Source organism: Puma concolor, chromosome B3, assembly GCF_028749965.1.
Source record: "Puma concolor isolate L17-30 chromosome B3, mPumCon1.1.hap2, whole genome shotgun sequence".
NCBI lineage: Eukaryota > Metazoa > Chordata > Mammalia > Carnivora > Felidae > Puma > Puma concolor.
Window position 1 is genome coordinate 11975235 of NC_141672.1, and position 14889 is coordinate 11990123.

The 14889-nt window shown below is 37.6% G+C and overlaps 1 protein-coding gene across 22 annotated transcripts in view; it reads right to left on the bottom strand.

Moving 5' to 3' along the window:
- UNC79 (unc-79 subunit of NALCN channel complex) overlaps positions 1 to 14889 on the bottom strand; it is a 282253-nt gene that overhangs the window by 238763 nt on the left and 28601 nt on the right. The window contains exon 1 of one of the 22 annotated variants that reach the window (XM_086708925.1): positions 644 to 1044. The exons of 20 other annotated variants lie outside the window; for them this stretch is intronic. In XM_086708925.1, coding sequence (XP_086565051.1) covers positions 644 to 746 — 103 coding nt within the window. In that variant the 5' untranslated portion in view covers positions 747 to 1044. Of the gene's footprint in view, positions 1 to 643; positions 1045 to 14889 lie in introns of those variants that run through there. One more of the 22 variants, XM_086708924.1, reaches the window with a different exon arrangement.

Here is a 14889-nt window from a genome sequence, read left to right on the forward strand (position 1 = left end):
TAGTATTTTAAGGAAAATATGCTGAATTTTATTGGAATTCCATGATAGAAACAATTTAAAAGATCTTTAATTTCTTATAATTGTATCCAGCACACAATTTTTTTTTAAGTTATCTGGCTTAATATCCTATTCACAAATCTTCCATAACTTTTTTTATCACTAAGAAAGGCAATGCTCCAAATCATTGTATAATCACCCCCAAGTTAGCTTATTATCAAAATAATAATAGATATAAATCTCTGCCACCAGAGAATTATATTTAAGATTGCTTAACTAAAACTGAAGGAGAAAACTCAAAGGTCTTTCAACAATACTCCAAAAATCCTGAAATATAGGGAGTCCGTTGCACAATGGCATCAGTCAAAATCAGATTTTTAACTCAATGTGATCATAAAAGCACGTAGTGTGTTTACTGAATGTTTGAACTGTGAGAATACGTTAAGAGGAGAGTAACTTGGTGAGTGTTGAGTAAGAATATAATGACTGGATAGTAATAAAAATATGAAAAATAAATGTCACATTTTTCCTTCCAAGGAGTTTCATAAATTAGAAAACTTCCTAATAGCTTTTCTGAGCAGAGCTGCTCAGATCTTCTCAAGATGCAGGAGGGACTCAGTGGGCTTGTTTACCCTCCTAGACCTACCTGGAGTCACCAGCATTGTCCACATTCCTGACCTGACCTTTGACCTGGCTGCAGTGAATGGCCCAGTGCTAGTCATTCCTCTTTGCAAATCCCAAGGGGCCATGGTGATCACCGTCTCTCAGGTCTCCTCTTCCACAGAGCTCTCAACACTGTCCATTTGTCCTTTCAATCTTTAAGGCTACCAAGGGAGCCTTTTAGGTGGTATGGCTCACTGTCAGCAGTTAACAGAAGACATATCAAGTCCTGGAGAAGCAAGGTCTTGCTGTTCCCAACAGCCCATGGAAACAAACTCCTGGATGCAATTCTAACTGAAATGCTGGCGTAAGCAACTTAAAAAAAGTCATATGCTTTTGACAGGCGAAGAATCACAGAATGATGAAATAGAACTGGAGGGACCTTAGCGACCTTTTCTCATAACCATTTCATTTTAAAGATAGGGAAAATGAGGCACATAGGTAGTCAATGGCAGAGGTAGACCAGAATTTATACCCTTAGTTCCCAACCTGTGTTCCTTCCACTAGGACATACTCTAGATTACGAATCTGAAATGAAGTCAATATGCAGATAGTGGGTGTTTGTTGCATGATATCAAAGCAATTTTTAGCTGCTATTTGGTTAACCATTGATTCTAAATCCTACACATACCATTGATCAAATTTGCCTTTCCTCCCCCCTACTACCTGCACTAATCCCATAATATGGTTATCATTTCCCACAAAAAGAAGTCTAGATTGCAGATAATAATACCTTGAGTTTGTATAGCATATCACCTCTGAAGAAAGCAACAAGTTTATAGCCGTTGTCTCAATGAACCCCATAAATGTTTGGTTGTAAATAACTGTTTTCCTGAGATGAGGTAAAAAGAAGGGATACTTGAAAATGTTTCAATTACATAATCTACAAAAACCCACTTTCTTCTCAGTGTTTTTGATCTGCTGTTAACCACCTTTGAAAAAAAATCACATTACTGGGAACCTCCTCGCCCATTAATACATAGTTCCAAGTCCCAAATATTTGAGGTATGTTCTAGCTAGCATATGTTCTCAGCTCACCTACCACCACAGGAGTGCTCTGTTACTGTGATTTTTCACAAGCTTTAATATTCAGCAGGTTTCTGTCAAGTATTTCAGGGACACCATTAACCATCCTATCACCTAAAAAAAGGTGTTGATAGTGTCAACTGTGGACAATAAACTCATGGGAAGAGAAAAGCCATAGATCCCAAACTCGATGTTTGCTTGTAATTCAAGAGCTACAAAACCATCACTACACAACAAAAATAAGCATTTAGAACCAAGGGTGAAATGAATGGATATTCTTTTTATAGTTCCTTTTGTTAAAATGCAGCAACGGCTCCTTTCAACAGGTATCCAAACATGCAAGGGAAAGCAGAGACAAGAATCACTCCCTTCTTTGAGAAGTGATTTTAATATTTTACAGATGTCACATTGCATTGTCTTTATTTACTTACCTGTTTATGTTTTGCATATCAGGTTGTAAGTTTCTTGAGGGCAGAAACTGTATCTTACTCCTGTCTCTATACCAAGCCTAACACACTGCCTGACACTCAGTAAAAACTCAATATATTTGCAGGATAAATGAACAAATGAATTATTACCTTAATAATACCCCTAACCAATTGGGGGCTTTTTTTTTTTGCATATATACATCTGTGACTCCCACACTAGATTGTTGACTGTTTTTACCCTAGTGCCAGACATCTAGTAGATACTCAATAAATAACTGATGAGTGAAGATGATAACAGGGAAGAAAGAAAGAGGGGGAGAGAAAGAAGCACAAAGAGAGTGGTGAGTAATCATGAAAGACAACTTGTAGAACCTGTTGGAAAATGTTCAAGCTAAATTCTGCATTGGTGAAATGCAACAAAATCTTAGCAATCATAGATTTATTTAACTTTCATGTTTTCAACTATTTGAGAACATCCAGAAAGGTCCCTGACATACAGTAATGTGTAATTATGCTGAGGATGTGAACAGAATGCATTTACATTTCAACTTTGTACACAAAAAAAATGGTCATGTAGCTGGTTAGTAAGCCTATGTGAGCAACCAGCAGCCTCGCTGCAGCACTGAGTTCTTACTCTTTACTCCAATCATTTACCAGAATATTGCTATAGAACCTCAGATAATTGAGATATAAACAAACGATCTCCAAGCTCAACTGACTGTAAGACTGTAAGACTACCTTTTTTGTAGTAAGCTCCTATCCACCCTCTTCAATCACTGTTTCATCCCTCTCCACATTCTTCAAAGCTCCCCCACACCTACTCTTTTCCTTACAGTTTTAAGGAAACAGAAGTCGTCTGTTACAGACTGCATTGTGCCCCCCCCCAAAACACATAGGTTGAAGGCTTGATGTCAAAATGTGACTATTTGGAAATAAGGCCTTTAAAGTGGTGAGTAAGTAAAAATTAGACCCTTGGAGTAGGCTTTGATCCAGTCTGACAAGTGCCCTTATAAAGAGAGGACATTAGGACACAGGAGAGACACCAGGGATACATGTGCACAGAGAAAAGGCCATGTGAGGACAGGGAGACAGTAGCCATCTGCAAGCCAAGGACACGGGCCTCGGGAGAAACCAAACCTGCCGACACCTTGATCTTGGACTTCTGGCCCCCAGGACAGTGAGAAAATTAATTTCTGTTGTTTACACCACCTGGTTTGTGGGAATTTGTGATGGCAGCCCTAGGAAACCAACTAATACACCACCATAGAGGAAATCCTCCAATAGTATAAGCCAGAGCTAAGGGTCTAAGCTCTGAAATCAAACACTTCTGGATTAAGACTTTGGTTCTACTTCTACTTAACTCCTGTTTCCTCATCTGTAAAATAGGGATAATCATACCAACTTCATGGGGTTACTGTGAATATTAATCACTTACTGTGCCAACCACTTAGCATAGTACCTAGTACAAACTCAACACAGAGTAGACAGCAAAGCCTACTTGCATCTCCTTTCTTTTCCCAATCAAACATAATCAATCAGACCACTAGTACTCTCCCTCCCACTAAGTCATGGCCATAAGCATCCAAATAAACTCTAGAATCTCCCTTGTTAAAGGGAAACAAAAACTCTCTCCCTTGACCTGACATTCCCCTCCAGCACTGGCCTCTCTCTTAAGAGCCAAGATTATAAAGAGTTGTGTACACTCTCTCATTTCTCCATCACTTCCAATTCTTGGACTCCTATCAGGCTTCCACCACCACCACTGCCCTGAATCCCCCTTTCCCACCATCATCTGGAGCCCATTGCCACATCCAATGGGCACTTTACCGTCATCATTTTCCTGGATGTTTTAGCCCATTCCATACAGCCAATCCCTTCCTCCTTGATACACCCCCATGGGCTTCCCAGCAACCCCACATTCTAGTCTTCCCCCTTACTGCTCCAGTGCAGCCCCTCACTGAGCTCCACTACTTCCTCCATTACTTGATGTTTAATGTGAGAATTCCCCAGGGCTCAGGCCTAGATTCTCTGTTCCTCTGTCTCCATATTCTATCCACAGGCAACCCCACCCATCCATAGAGCCTGCAGCACGATCTATGCCAACTACTCGTAAATTTGTATCTCCATCCCAGATGGGTAGCTCTTCTCAGTAACATACCTCATCAATTCAATTTCTCTACTTAGGAATCTTACAGATATCACAAAGGCAAACATGTTCCACACTGAACACTTATCTCACCCTTTACCCCCCCCCAAAAAAAACCTATTCCACCATCTATACAATCTACTAAGTCACTCCAACAAAGTATTCTGAGAATCATCCTGACAGCTCCTTTTCCCTCTCTCTCACACCCTTAATCCAACCTGTCACTAAATCCTGTCAATGGATAATATACCTCCAAAATATACCTCCAATCTGTCTTCTGTTCTTTATCTTCATGATCATTACTGGGCACCATCACCTCCCCATCAATTGTGAAAGCCCCTTATTCATCTTCCTGGTTCTCTCTTGCCTCTCTCCAGCTCTTTCTCCTCAGAGCAGTCAAAGAGATTTTTCTAAAATATAAACTATCTCAGGGGCACCTGGGTGGCTCAGTCAGCTAAGCATCTGACTCTTGATTTCAGCTCAAACACTTCAGCTCAGGTCATGATCTCGCAGTTTGTAAGTTTGAGCCCTTCATCAGGCTCTGTGCTGACAGTGCAGAGCCTGCTTGGGATTCTCTCTGCCCCACCCCCATGCACTCACGTGTATGTACACACACACACACTCTCTTTCTCTCTCAACATAAATAAACTTTAAATAAATAAATAAATAAATAAATAAATAAATAAATAAATAAAATATAAACTATTTCATGCAAATCCTTCAGTGGCTTCCCATTGCCCTCAGAACAAAATCTAAAATCCTTAACATATTATACCAGGTCCCTGCCTACCTTCCAACTTTGCATCATACCTTAACAGTCAGACATACTGGCTCTTGCTCCAGTTTTTTGAAATGGCAAAGCTACTTTTTGCCTAAAAACCTTTATATGTACTTGTCCCTCTTCCTACAATGCTTTTCTCTCCATGTTTGTCTGGCTAACTACTACTTCTACTTCAAGGCTGACTTAAAATATAACTTCCTAATGGAGGTCTTCTCTGACTTCCCTGTCTAAACTGATTCCCTTTCCTCCACCTTCATTTTGCTCTGTCATCATACCCTATGCTTTTTTTTCCCCATAGTTAACACAATTTTTAACACATATTTTGGTGATTTTTTTATTGTCTCTTCCAAGTGGACAATAGGCTCCAAGAACTAGGTCTTTTGTTCTCCATTATATATCCCTGAGTGCCCAAGGAATGCTGAATTTGCTGGGTCCCAGAAAAGGTGAAAGGAAAGAAGGGATGGAGAGGGACAGTGGGTTTTCCCAGTGGTTAAACTCTATTTCTTTATGAAAATAGCCAAGAAAGCCAACTGTTAAAGCTGTGATAAAAATAAAGAAAACACAGAAAGGAATCTGAGAAAGTGATGAATTTTATCCAGGTGTATGCAAGTCTAATCTCTGCTCTGTTCCTAGCCCCACCATTTGCTAGAAGCTTTGCTACATGTGGAGAGAAACATCCACAAGGACAAAATTCAGGCATTCATTTTAGGCATATACAAATACTTCAACAAAATTAAGATCATATAGTACGTAAGTTTTAAATCATTTTTTCTTTAAATCTTAAGTATTTTCCTATGTCACTAAGTATTTTTAATAACAACCCATTCCTGTTTTTAAATTTGTATCAATCTATGCTTATTACCATAAAAGTAAAAAATTCATATTAAGTTCAATGAAGAAATAAAAATTAACTAAAGGCGCCCTATTCAGAGATAACTATACTTAACATTCTGGTGTATTATCCTTCCAGGAAATTTTCTTTGCATAAACTCAATTTACAAAACTGGGAGTATTCTGTAGCTTTAGAATCTGTTTTCCTCACTTTCTATATCAGAAATACATTCCTACATCATCACTTTAATGTAAGTACATTTTATTTATGTAAGTAAATTGTAATTTATGTCACCGATCATCTATCTGTGAGATTTGGGGTTATTTTTCATTATTCTATTCAATGCTGCAAAGAATATCCTTTCAAACATGTGCACACATCTTCAGCTATCTCCTTAGAATACATTTTTAGTCACAGAATTGCTGACTCAGACAAGAAATACTCATTTTAAAGCTTTTCATAGGAATTAAGACATTTTCCTTCAGAAGGACTGTTTCTGTTTATATACCAGTCATGCACATATGAATCATAATGAACAATGTTTATTGAATGTCCACTATTTATCAGGTGCTCCATACACATTATTTTTTAATCTTCACAATAATATTATGGAGTGATTATTATCATTTCCATTTAATGTTGACTAAACCAGGGTGCTTGGATGCCTCAGTCAGTTAGGCATCCAATTCTTGATTTTGGCTAAGGTCATGATCTCACACTTTGTGAGTTTGAGCCCCAGGTCAGGCTCTGCACTGACAGTGTAGAGACTGCTTCAGATTCTCTGTCTCCCTCTCTGTCTGCCCCTCCCTTGCTCATGCTCTCTCTCTCTCTATTAAAAATAAATAAACATTAAAAACAAATAAATAAGGTTGAATAAACCAAAGCTCAAGCATAACTGACTCACCCAAAACACAAAACTAGTAAGTGGCAGATAGTTTCCTGGCTAGAAGCCAGGCTTCTCCTTCAGGCCACACTGTTCTTTAATTATTCTTACGAGCTTAATAATATTTAATTTCATGATATGGAAGGAAATATTGATATTTCCCCTATTTCACTATTTGAGGATTGTGTTGTTTCCAGTACTTCATTGAGGAACACTGCAGTGAGCAGATGAAATATTAAAACTAAATGAGTTTTACTTTTGTTTTTAGAAAACACAAACTGATACTTGTTTACTTCATTGGTACCACAATTTTCTTCTTGAAAAATCAAATCCTGTTAATCCTTCAAGGCCCATCTTAAGAGTCACACCATTCATGACTGGTTGACTCTAGACATTCTGGTTGACTCTAGACATTATCACCATCTCCCTTTTCTGCCTGACTGCTCAGAGCACTCATTATCTGCCTCAAAAATTTTGTCACTTCATTATATAAATTTATCACTGATAATAAACTGGTCCAGATGGTTCTAAATTAGTTTCATGTTTGCAAATATAGTAACCCTAACAATACCTTAATACCTTTGAGGATATAACTGTCTTATATACCATTTGTAATTCCCTTAGAATTTGTCACAATGCTAGGTACATAAGAGATGGTTAAAATGTTTAACACATTTCATCTTTAAAATGTGATGTGATGTTTAACACAGGGGTTAAAATGAATTAAAGTTTAAATGTCACCTTTGTTATATCCTATTAATACTCTCTAAATAAATTCTTTAAAACGCTAATGACATTTATGCAAATAAATAATTTCTAGATAAAAATGTGTTAGTAGAAAATGTAAATAGTGGAGGTTTACTCAGTTTTCCTGTGTCTCTTGTGTGAACACAGAACATAAGAATGCAGCCCAGCTGATATCTTGATTGTAGCTGGTGAGACTGAAGCAGAGAACATAGCTTCACCACATGAAGACTCCTTAAAAACTCAAACTGTGAGCTTCCTTCAACAAGCAAACCAAAATGTACCTAGGATCTAGCTTCGTTTACTTTTTTGTTTTGTTTTTAATTTCTAATTCTTATTTTTTTATTTTATTAATTTTTTTCTTCCTCCAATATGACAAAATGAAGGAATTCACCCCAAAATAAAGAACAGGAAGAAATGACAGACAGGGCTTAATCAACACAGATATAAGCAAGATGTCTGAACTAGAATTTAGAACCACGATAATAAGAATACTAGCTAGGGTTGAAAAAAGCATAGAATCCCTTTCTGTGGAGGTAAAAGAAATAAAATCTAGTCAGGACGAAATTAAAAATGCTATAACCAAGAAGCAATCTCGAATGGATGTCGTGATGGCAAGGATGGACAAAGCAGAGCAGCGAATCAGCGATATAGAATATAAAATTATGGAGAATAATTAAGCAAAAAAAAGAGGGAAACAAAGGCAAAAGAACATGACACAAGACTTGGAGAACTCATGACTATTAAAAAGGAATAACATCCAAATCGTAGGAGGCCCAGAAGATGAAGAGAGGAAATGGAACAGAAGGTTTATGTGAGCAAATTATAACAGAAAACTGCCAATCTGGGGGAGGACACAGACATCAAAATCCAAGAGGCACAGAGAACTCCCATTAGACTGAACAAAAACCAACCATCAACAAGGCATATCATAGTCAAATTCACAAAACACACAGACAGGAAAGGAAAGAATTAGGAAAGCAGCAAGGAAAAAAAGTCCTTAACCTATAAGGACGACAGATCAGGTTCACAGCAGACCTATCCACAGAAACTTGGCAGGCCCAAAGGAGTGGCTGGATATATTCATTGTGCTGAATCAGAAAAACATGCAGCCAAGAATTCTTTATCCAGCAAGGCTGTCATTCAAAATAGAAGGAAAGATAAAGAATTTCCCAGATAAACAAAAACTAAAGGAGTTCATGAGCACTACACCAGTCCTGAAGAAATCTTCAGGGGGACTCTTTGAGTGGAGAAAAGACAAAAGAAAACAAAAAAGACCAAAAGCAACAAAGACTAGGAAGGACTGGAGAACATGACCAGAAACACCAACTCTACAGGCAACGCAATGGCACTAAATTCATATCTTTCAGAATTCACTCTAAATGTCAATGGACTAAATGCTCCAATCAAAAGACATAGGGTATCAGAATGGATAACAAAGTAAGACCCATCTGCATGCTCCTTACAAGAGACTCATTTTAGACCTAAAGACACCTGCAGATTGAAAGGGGATGGAGAACCATTTATCATGCTAATGGCTGTCAAAAGAAAGCTAGAGTAGCCATATTTATATCAGACCAACTAGATTTTAGAATAAAGACTGTAACAAGAGATGAATAAGGGCATTATATCATAATTAAGGGGTCTATCCATCAAGAAGATCTAACAATTGTAAATATTTATGCCCCCAACATGGATGCACAAATATATAAATAAAATAATTACAAACATAAAGAAACTCATTGATAATACTACCATAATAATAGGGGACTTCAACACCCCACTTACAACAATGGACAGATCATGTAAACAGAAAATCAACAAGGAAACAATGGCTTTGAATGACACATTGGACTGGGTGGACTTAACAGATATATTCAGAACATTTCATCCTAAAACAGCAGAATACACATTCTTCTCGAGTGCACATAGAACATTCTCCAGAATACATCACAGACTGGGTCACAAACCAGCCCTCAACAAGTACAAAAAGATTGAGGTCATACCTTGCATATTTTCAGACCACAACACTTTGAAACTCAAAATCAACCACATGAAAGAATTTGGAAAGATCATGAATACTTGGAGATTAAAGAACATCCTACTAAAGAATGAATGGGTTAACCAAGAAATCAAAAAGGAAATCTAAAAGTACATGGAAGCCAATGAAAATGATAACACCACAGCACAAAACCTCTGGGACACAGCAAAGGCAGTCATAAGAGGGAAGTATATAGCAATCCAGGCCTTACTAAAGAAGGAATAAATGTCTCAAATACACAACCTAACGCTGTACCTAAAAGAGCTGGGGAAAGGACAGCAAATAAAGCCCAAAACCAGCAGAAGAAGGGAAATAATAAAGATTAGAGAAGAAATCAATGATATCGAAATAAAAGAAAAATATCAATGAAACCAGGAGCTGCTTCTTTAAAAGAATTAACAAAATTGGTAAACTCTAGCCAGATCGATCAAAAAGAAAAAGGACCCAAATAAAAAAAATCAAGAATGAAAGAGGAGAGATTACAACCAACACTACAGAAATACAAACAATAATAAAGGAATATTATGAGCCATTATATGCCAACAAATTGGGCAATCTGGAGGAAATGGACAAATTCCTAGAAACATATAAACTACCAAAACTGAAACAGGAAGAAATAGAAAATTTGAACAGATCCATAACCAGTAAAGAAATTGAATCACTAATCAAAATTGTCCCAACAAACAAGAATTCAGGGCTGGATGGCTTCCAGGGGAATTCTACCAAACATTTGAAGAAGAGTTAACACCTATTCTTTTGAAGCTGTTCCAAAAATAGAAATGGAAGGAAAACTTCCAAAGTTATTCTACAAGGCTAGCATTACCTTGATTCCAAAACCAGACAAAGACCTCACTAAAAAGGAGAACTACAGACTAATTTCCCTGATGAACATGGATGCAAAAATTCTCAACAAGATACTAGCAAACTGGATCCAACAATACACTAAATACGTTCACCACAAACAAGTGGGATTCATTCCTGGGCTTCAGGGCTAGTTTGATATATGAAAATCAATCAGTGTGATACATTACATTAATAAAAGAAAGGATAAGGGCCACATGATCCTCTCAATAGATGCAGAAAAAGGCATTTGACAAAATACAGCATCCTTTCTCAATAAAAACCCTCCGGAAAGTCGGGATAGAAGGATCAAACCTCAAGATCATAAAGGCCATATCTGAAAGACCCACAGCTAATAATAAGGAAGACACTTGTTGGGATGAGCACTGGGTGTTACTTGTAAGTGATGAGTCACTAAATTCTATTCCTGAAATTATTATTATACTATATGTTAACTAACTTGGATTTAAATTTTAAAAAATAACAAAGGCTTAAAAAATGTAAATAGTGCAGAAATGTTTTCATAATTTATTTTCCTCCCATCTCTCATATTTTCCTCCCAACTCCAAATAATCATTTCCCTTGATATATTTCAAAATATTTATAGGTTCTTCATTATCATTTGCAAAATTTACTCATTTTTTCTTCAAGTGGACCACTCATTTTCCTTCTCATGACTTGAACCCTAAACATTCTGGGTAACTGTCTTGGAGTTGTCACAATGTCCTGCAGACAGCTCTGAGATGCAGTGTGAGTTCCCACCTACACCAACGTGTGACCTCAAGCAAGTCACTTAATATCTCTGAGCCTCAGGGGTTCTTGTTTGTCTGTTTTGATTTGTTCTGTTCTGGTTTTGCCAAATGAGAAATTAAAATAGTATTTCCCCCATATTCTTTATAAGCTGGTTATTAATGTTATAGACTTGAAAGCATATACCCTAATTCCATCTTAATTTTTATTGGTTTCTTCTGCTGCTACGTAAAGTCCAAGACTTTGTGGATTTGCTGTCATTGTTCCCTTTTAAACTATTCATCTTCTTTTCAGCTAAGCTTTCACTGAGAAATGATAGACATAAATAAAGAGGCCTGGACATACTTCACAAATTTGGAGTACTATAAATATTTACCACAATGGTTGAAGTAAAAAAGTATGCCTCATACCTTTTTCATTTCTTCTCATAATTAAAGGATCAGTAAAGAATCAGACATCCTTCTTAATCACCTTGCATATCTTAAGAGATGACTTTTTTGTCTCCCAGGTCCTTAAGATTCTACTTTTTTTTTTTAATTTTTTAATTACATTTATTTATTTTTGAGAGACAGAGTGAGACACAGCACAAGTGGGGTAGGGGCAGAGAGAGAAGGAGACACAGAATCCAAAGCAGGCTCCAGGCTCTGAGCTGTCAGCACAGAGCCCAACGCAGGGCTCGAACCCACAACCGTGAGATCATGACCTGAGCTGAAGTCAGACACTTAACCAACAGAGCCACCCAGGCGCCCCATTAAGATTCTACTTGTTGGTCCAATTGGTTCTATCTAGAAATCAGCTCTAAAATCTACTCTCTTCTCTAACTGCACTGACATCACCTTAATTTAAGCCTGCAAAAGCTCTTTCCGAGATTATTGCTGTGATATCCAGACTGAAACCCTTAAGATCCCTTTTTCACAAGATCTTCCAGAGTGATGGTTCTAAAATGCAAATATTCCTCATTTCCTGCTGGTTGAAATCCAAGCAATTAGCTAGAAGAGTCCAACATGAACAGATCCCTGTTCATCTGTCAAGCTTCAACTGTCTCTTCCATATGTATCACAGTGTAGCCATAATGACTTGCAAAAATCCCAATTCATATTGCTCTTACCCTTCCATAGTTTTGTACACTATTGTCTCTGCAGGAATGCAATCCATACTTGTCTGCCTGGCCAACTCCTAATAATTCTTCAAAGCTCAGTTGTAACCACTTCCGCTATAGATAACTAACCCACCCTACCACAAGATACATCTCTTTGGTGCTTTCATAGCACACAAGGCTTCCCTCTATCACAGCACTTACCACTATATTCTATAATCATTAACTCATTCATTCACTGTCTCCTCACTAGGCTATCAGGTCCTTGAGATCAGAAACTGTCTCTTTCATTTTTGCATTCCCAGAATTTAGTAAGTATCTGGTTCTAAATAAACGTCTGATGAACAAGAATGAATGAATGAATTCATATATCACATGATTCTTGGTAGCAAAGCTGTTTCAAGTTTATATGCCTTTCATGGGCTGGTTTTGGATCTTGGATATGACACTAATTCTCTCTACCTCTTTTTCCTATTTCTTGTAGGAAGGACAATTTATATCACAAGAACTACTGTATCACCTTCTTCCACAGTCCCCAGTTCCACCACTAGCCATCTTGGGGATCTGGTTGAAAGTTGACTAAAGGGCTGAGGATGGACTTGTGTCTACACAGATGGAGAGAGAGAGCAAAAAATTACCTACTCCAAGAGTCAAGAGGAACAGACAGAAAGCCCCGCTCTAAAAATTTAACTGTGTGAGAAACCAGGCATGACCTTATAGTCATAGGACAATATGTGCCCCATTCTCACCTGACCAGCTCAAGGAACAGAATCAGGGCAGAGGAATATAAATAGTCCTTATCCTCTGAGTCAGTCTCAACTGAAGACTAGAGCTATGTACCCCCAGGTTCAGGAAAGTGAGATACCCTCCATTGAAGCATACCCTTAGGAAGGATAATTGGCAAAAATAATTTCAGGAGAAGTAGAAAATATACAGGGCTTGGCACAGCTAAAATTGGTCCTAATCTATTTAGAATAAATTAGGGTCACTTCCTCCACTACACAAGGACCATAGAGAACTTCTGAGAGCAGAGGTGCCAGACTACCCCATTTGAAGACACAACTTGAAGCTCTGATATTGGTAAAGAAGTCAAGCTGAGGGAACTTTGGTTGGGAATAAGGCTCTACCAACAGACCAGAATTTAGAGTCTTGTCTACTGCCCACTGAGCCTAAATTCAGCTCGTTGCACTTGAAAGTCCTCCTTGTATTTAATGTCTGTCTATCCTTTATTTTCATGTGGAGTTTGGGGTGATGGAGTTAGGTTTTGGTCTTTTTATTTGTTTACTTTTTACTATGGAAACTGTAAATACGTAATAGTAGAAAGAAAAGTAAAACAAAGCCTTGTACCCAACACTACACTATCACATTTGTTTTTTCATCAGACTATGCCACTTATAAATACTTTAATATAATCTCCAACTAATAAAGACACATATAATTGAATACTACTACCACACCCAATAAAATTCACAAATAAATCTCTTAATATCAGGGGTCAAACAAGATTTGCAAGGGGCATTTCACGAATTGCATCTGCATCCCTTCATCATTCACTTCTGGTATCACAACTTCATTATGCACTCACCAGGCTCCTAAGGAGGCTCTAGAACACAGAGAGTTTGGGCCTGTGGTCTCATCTGCATTTCTGCCCCACATACCAGCTCCTCCAAGCCTCTCAGTATTTATTTCATTATATACCTGTAATTGTCTGCAGCTACAAGACACATCTCAACCCTGTTCCTTACATCACCTCCAACAACTGGAGCTTTTCACACACAAAAAGTTCCATTTTACAGACAGAAAGATGGAGGAACCAAGAGTTAAAAGCAGAAAGACTGGGGTCAGCTAAACTAAAACCTAGCTGTCAGTTGAATTCAGGCTCTTCTACTTACTGACGACTACGAGAACTTGGGTAAAGTAATGAACTTCTATGAGCCTCAATTTCCTCACCTATAAAATGGGGATAATGATATCTGTCTCACAAGGTTGCCACAAGGGTTTTTAAATATTACATTAATAAACTACTTAGCACAATTACTGGCACATAGCAGACAATAAATTGCAACTATAATTAGCAGCCACACGTGGGATCTTTCTCCTTTCCCTTTCCCAGTCCAAAACTCTGAACCTTAAAAAGGAATAATCTGTGGAGTAAGGAAAACACAGCAGTGATATTTCATCAACAAAATTAAGCATAACCTCCTACACACACACATACACACACACACACACACACACACACACACACACACACACACAATCTACTACTGCATTTGGTACTAAAATCTAGTTTTATATTCAGAGACCTATCATTTTTAAAGAATAAAAAACAAATATAGCTAATAATAAAGACATTCCAAAGTGGAGATGTGAGGAGAACAATTGTTTGGGAGGTCTAGCAAGAAACCAAAGCTCTTTGCAAATCCTTGATCAAAGGATGATCCTTCTTTGAGGAAGGTCATCCTCTTCAAATGAAAGCAAAACCTCATAAAAAATACAAACGAAGAGTGATGGAAAAGGATACACCTATTTAGAGAGCTAAAAGAGTCAAATCTCCCTTCAAAAGCAAAAAAAATTCAAATGTCACAAATTTCATTGTTAATTCATCCAAATATTCATATACTTACATATATGTTCCTCAGTGGGTTTTAGTTCCAGGTGGCAA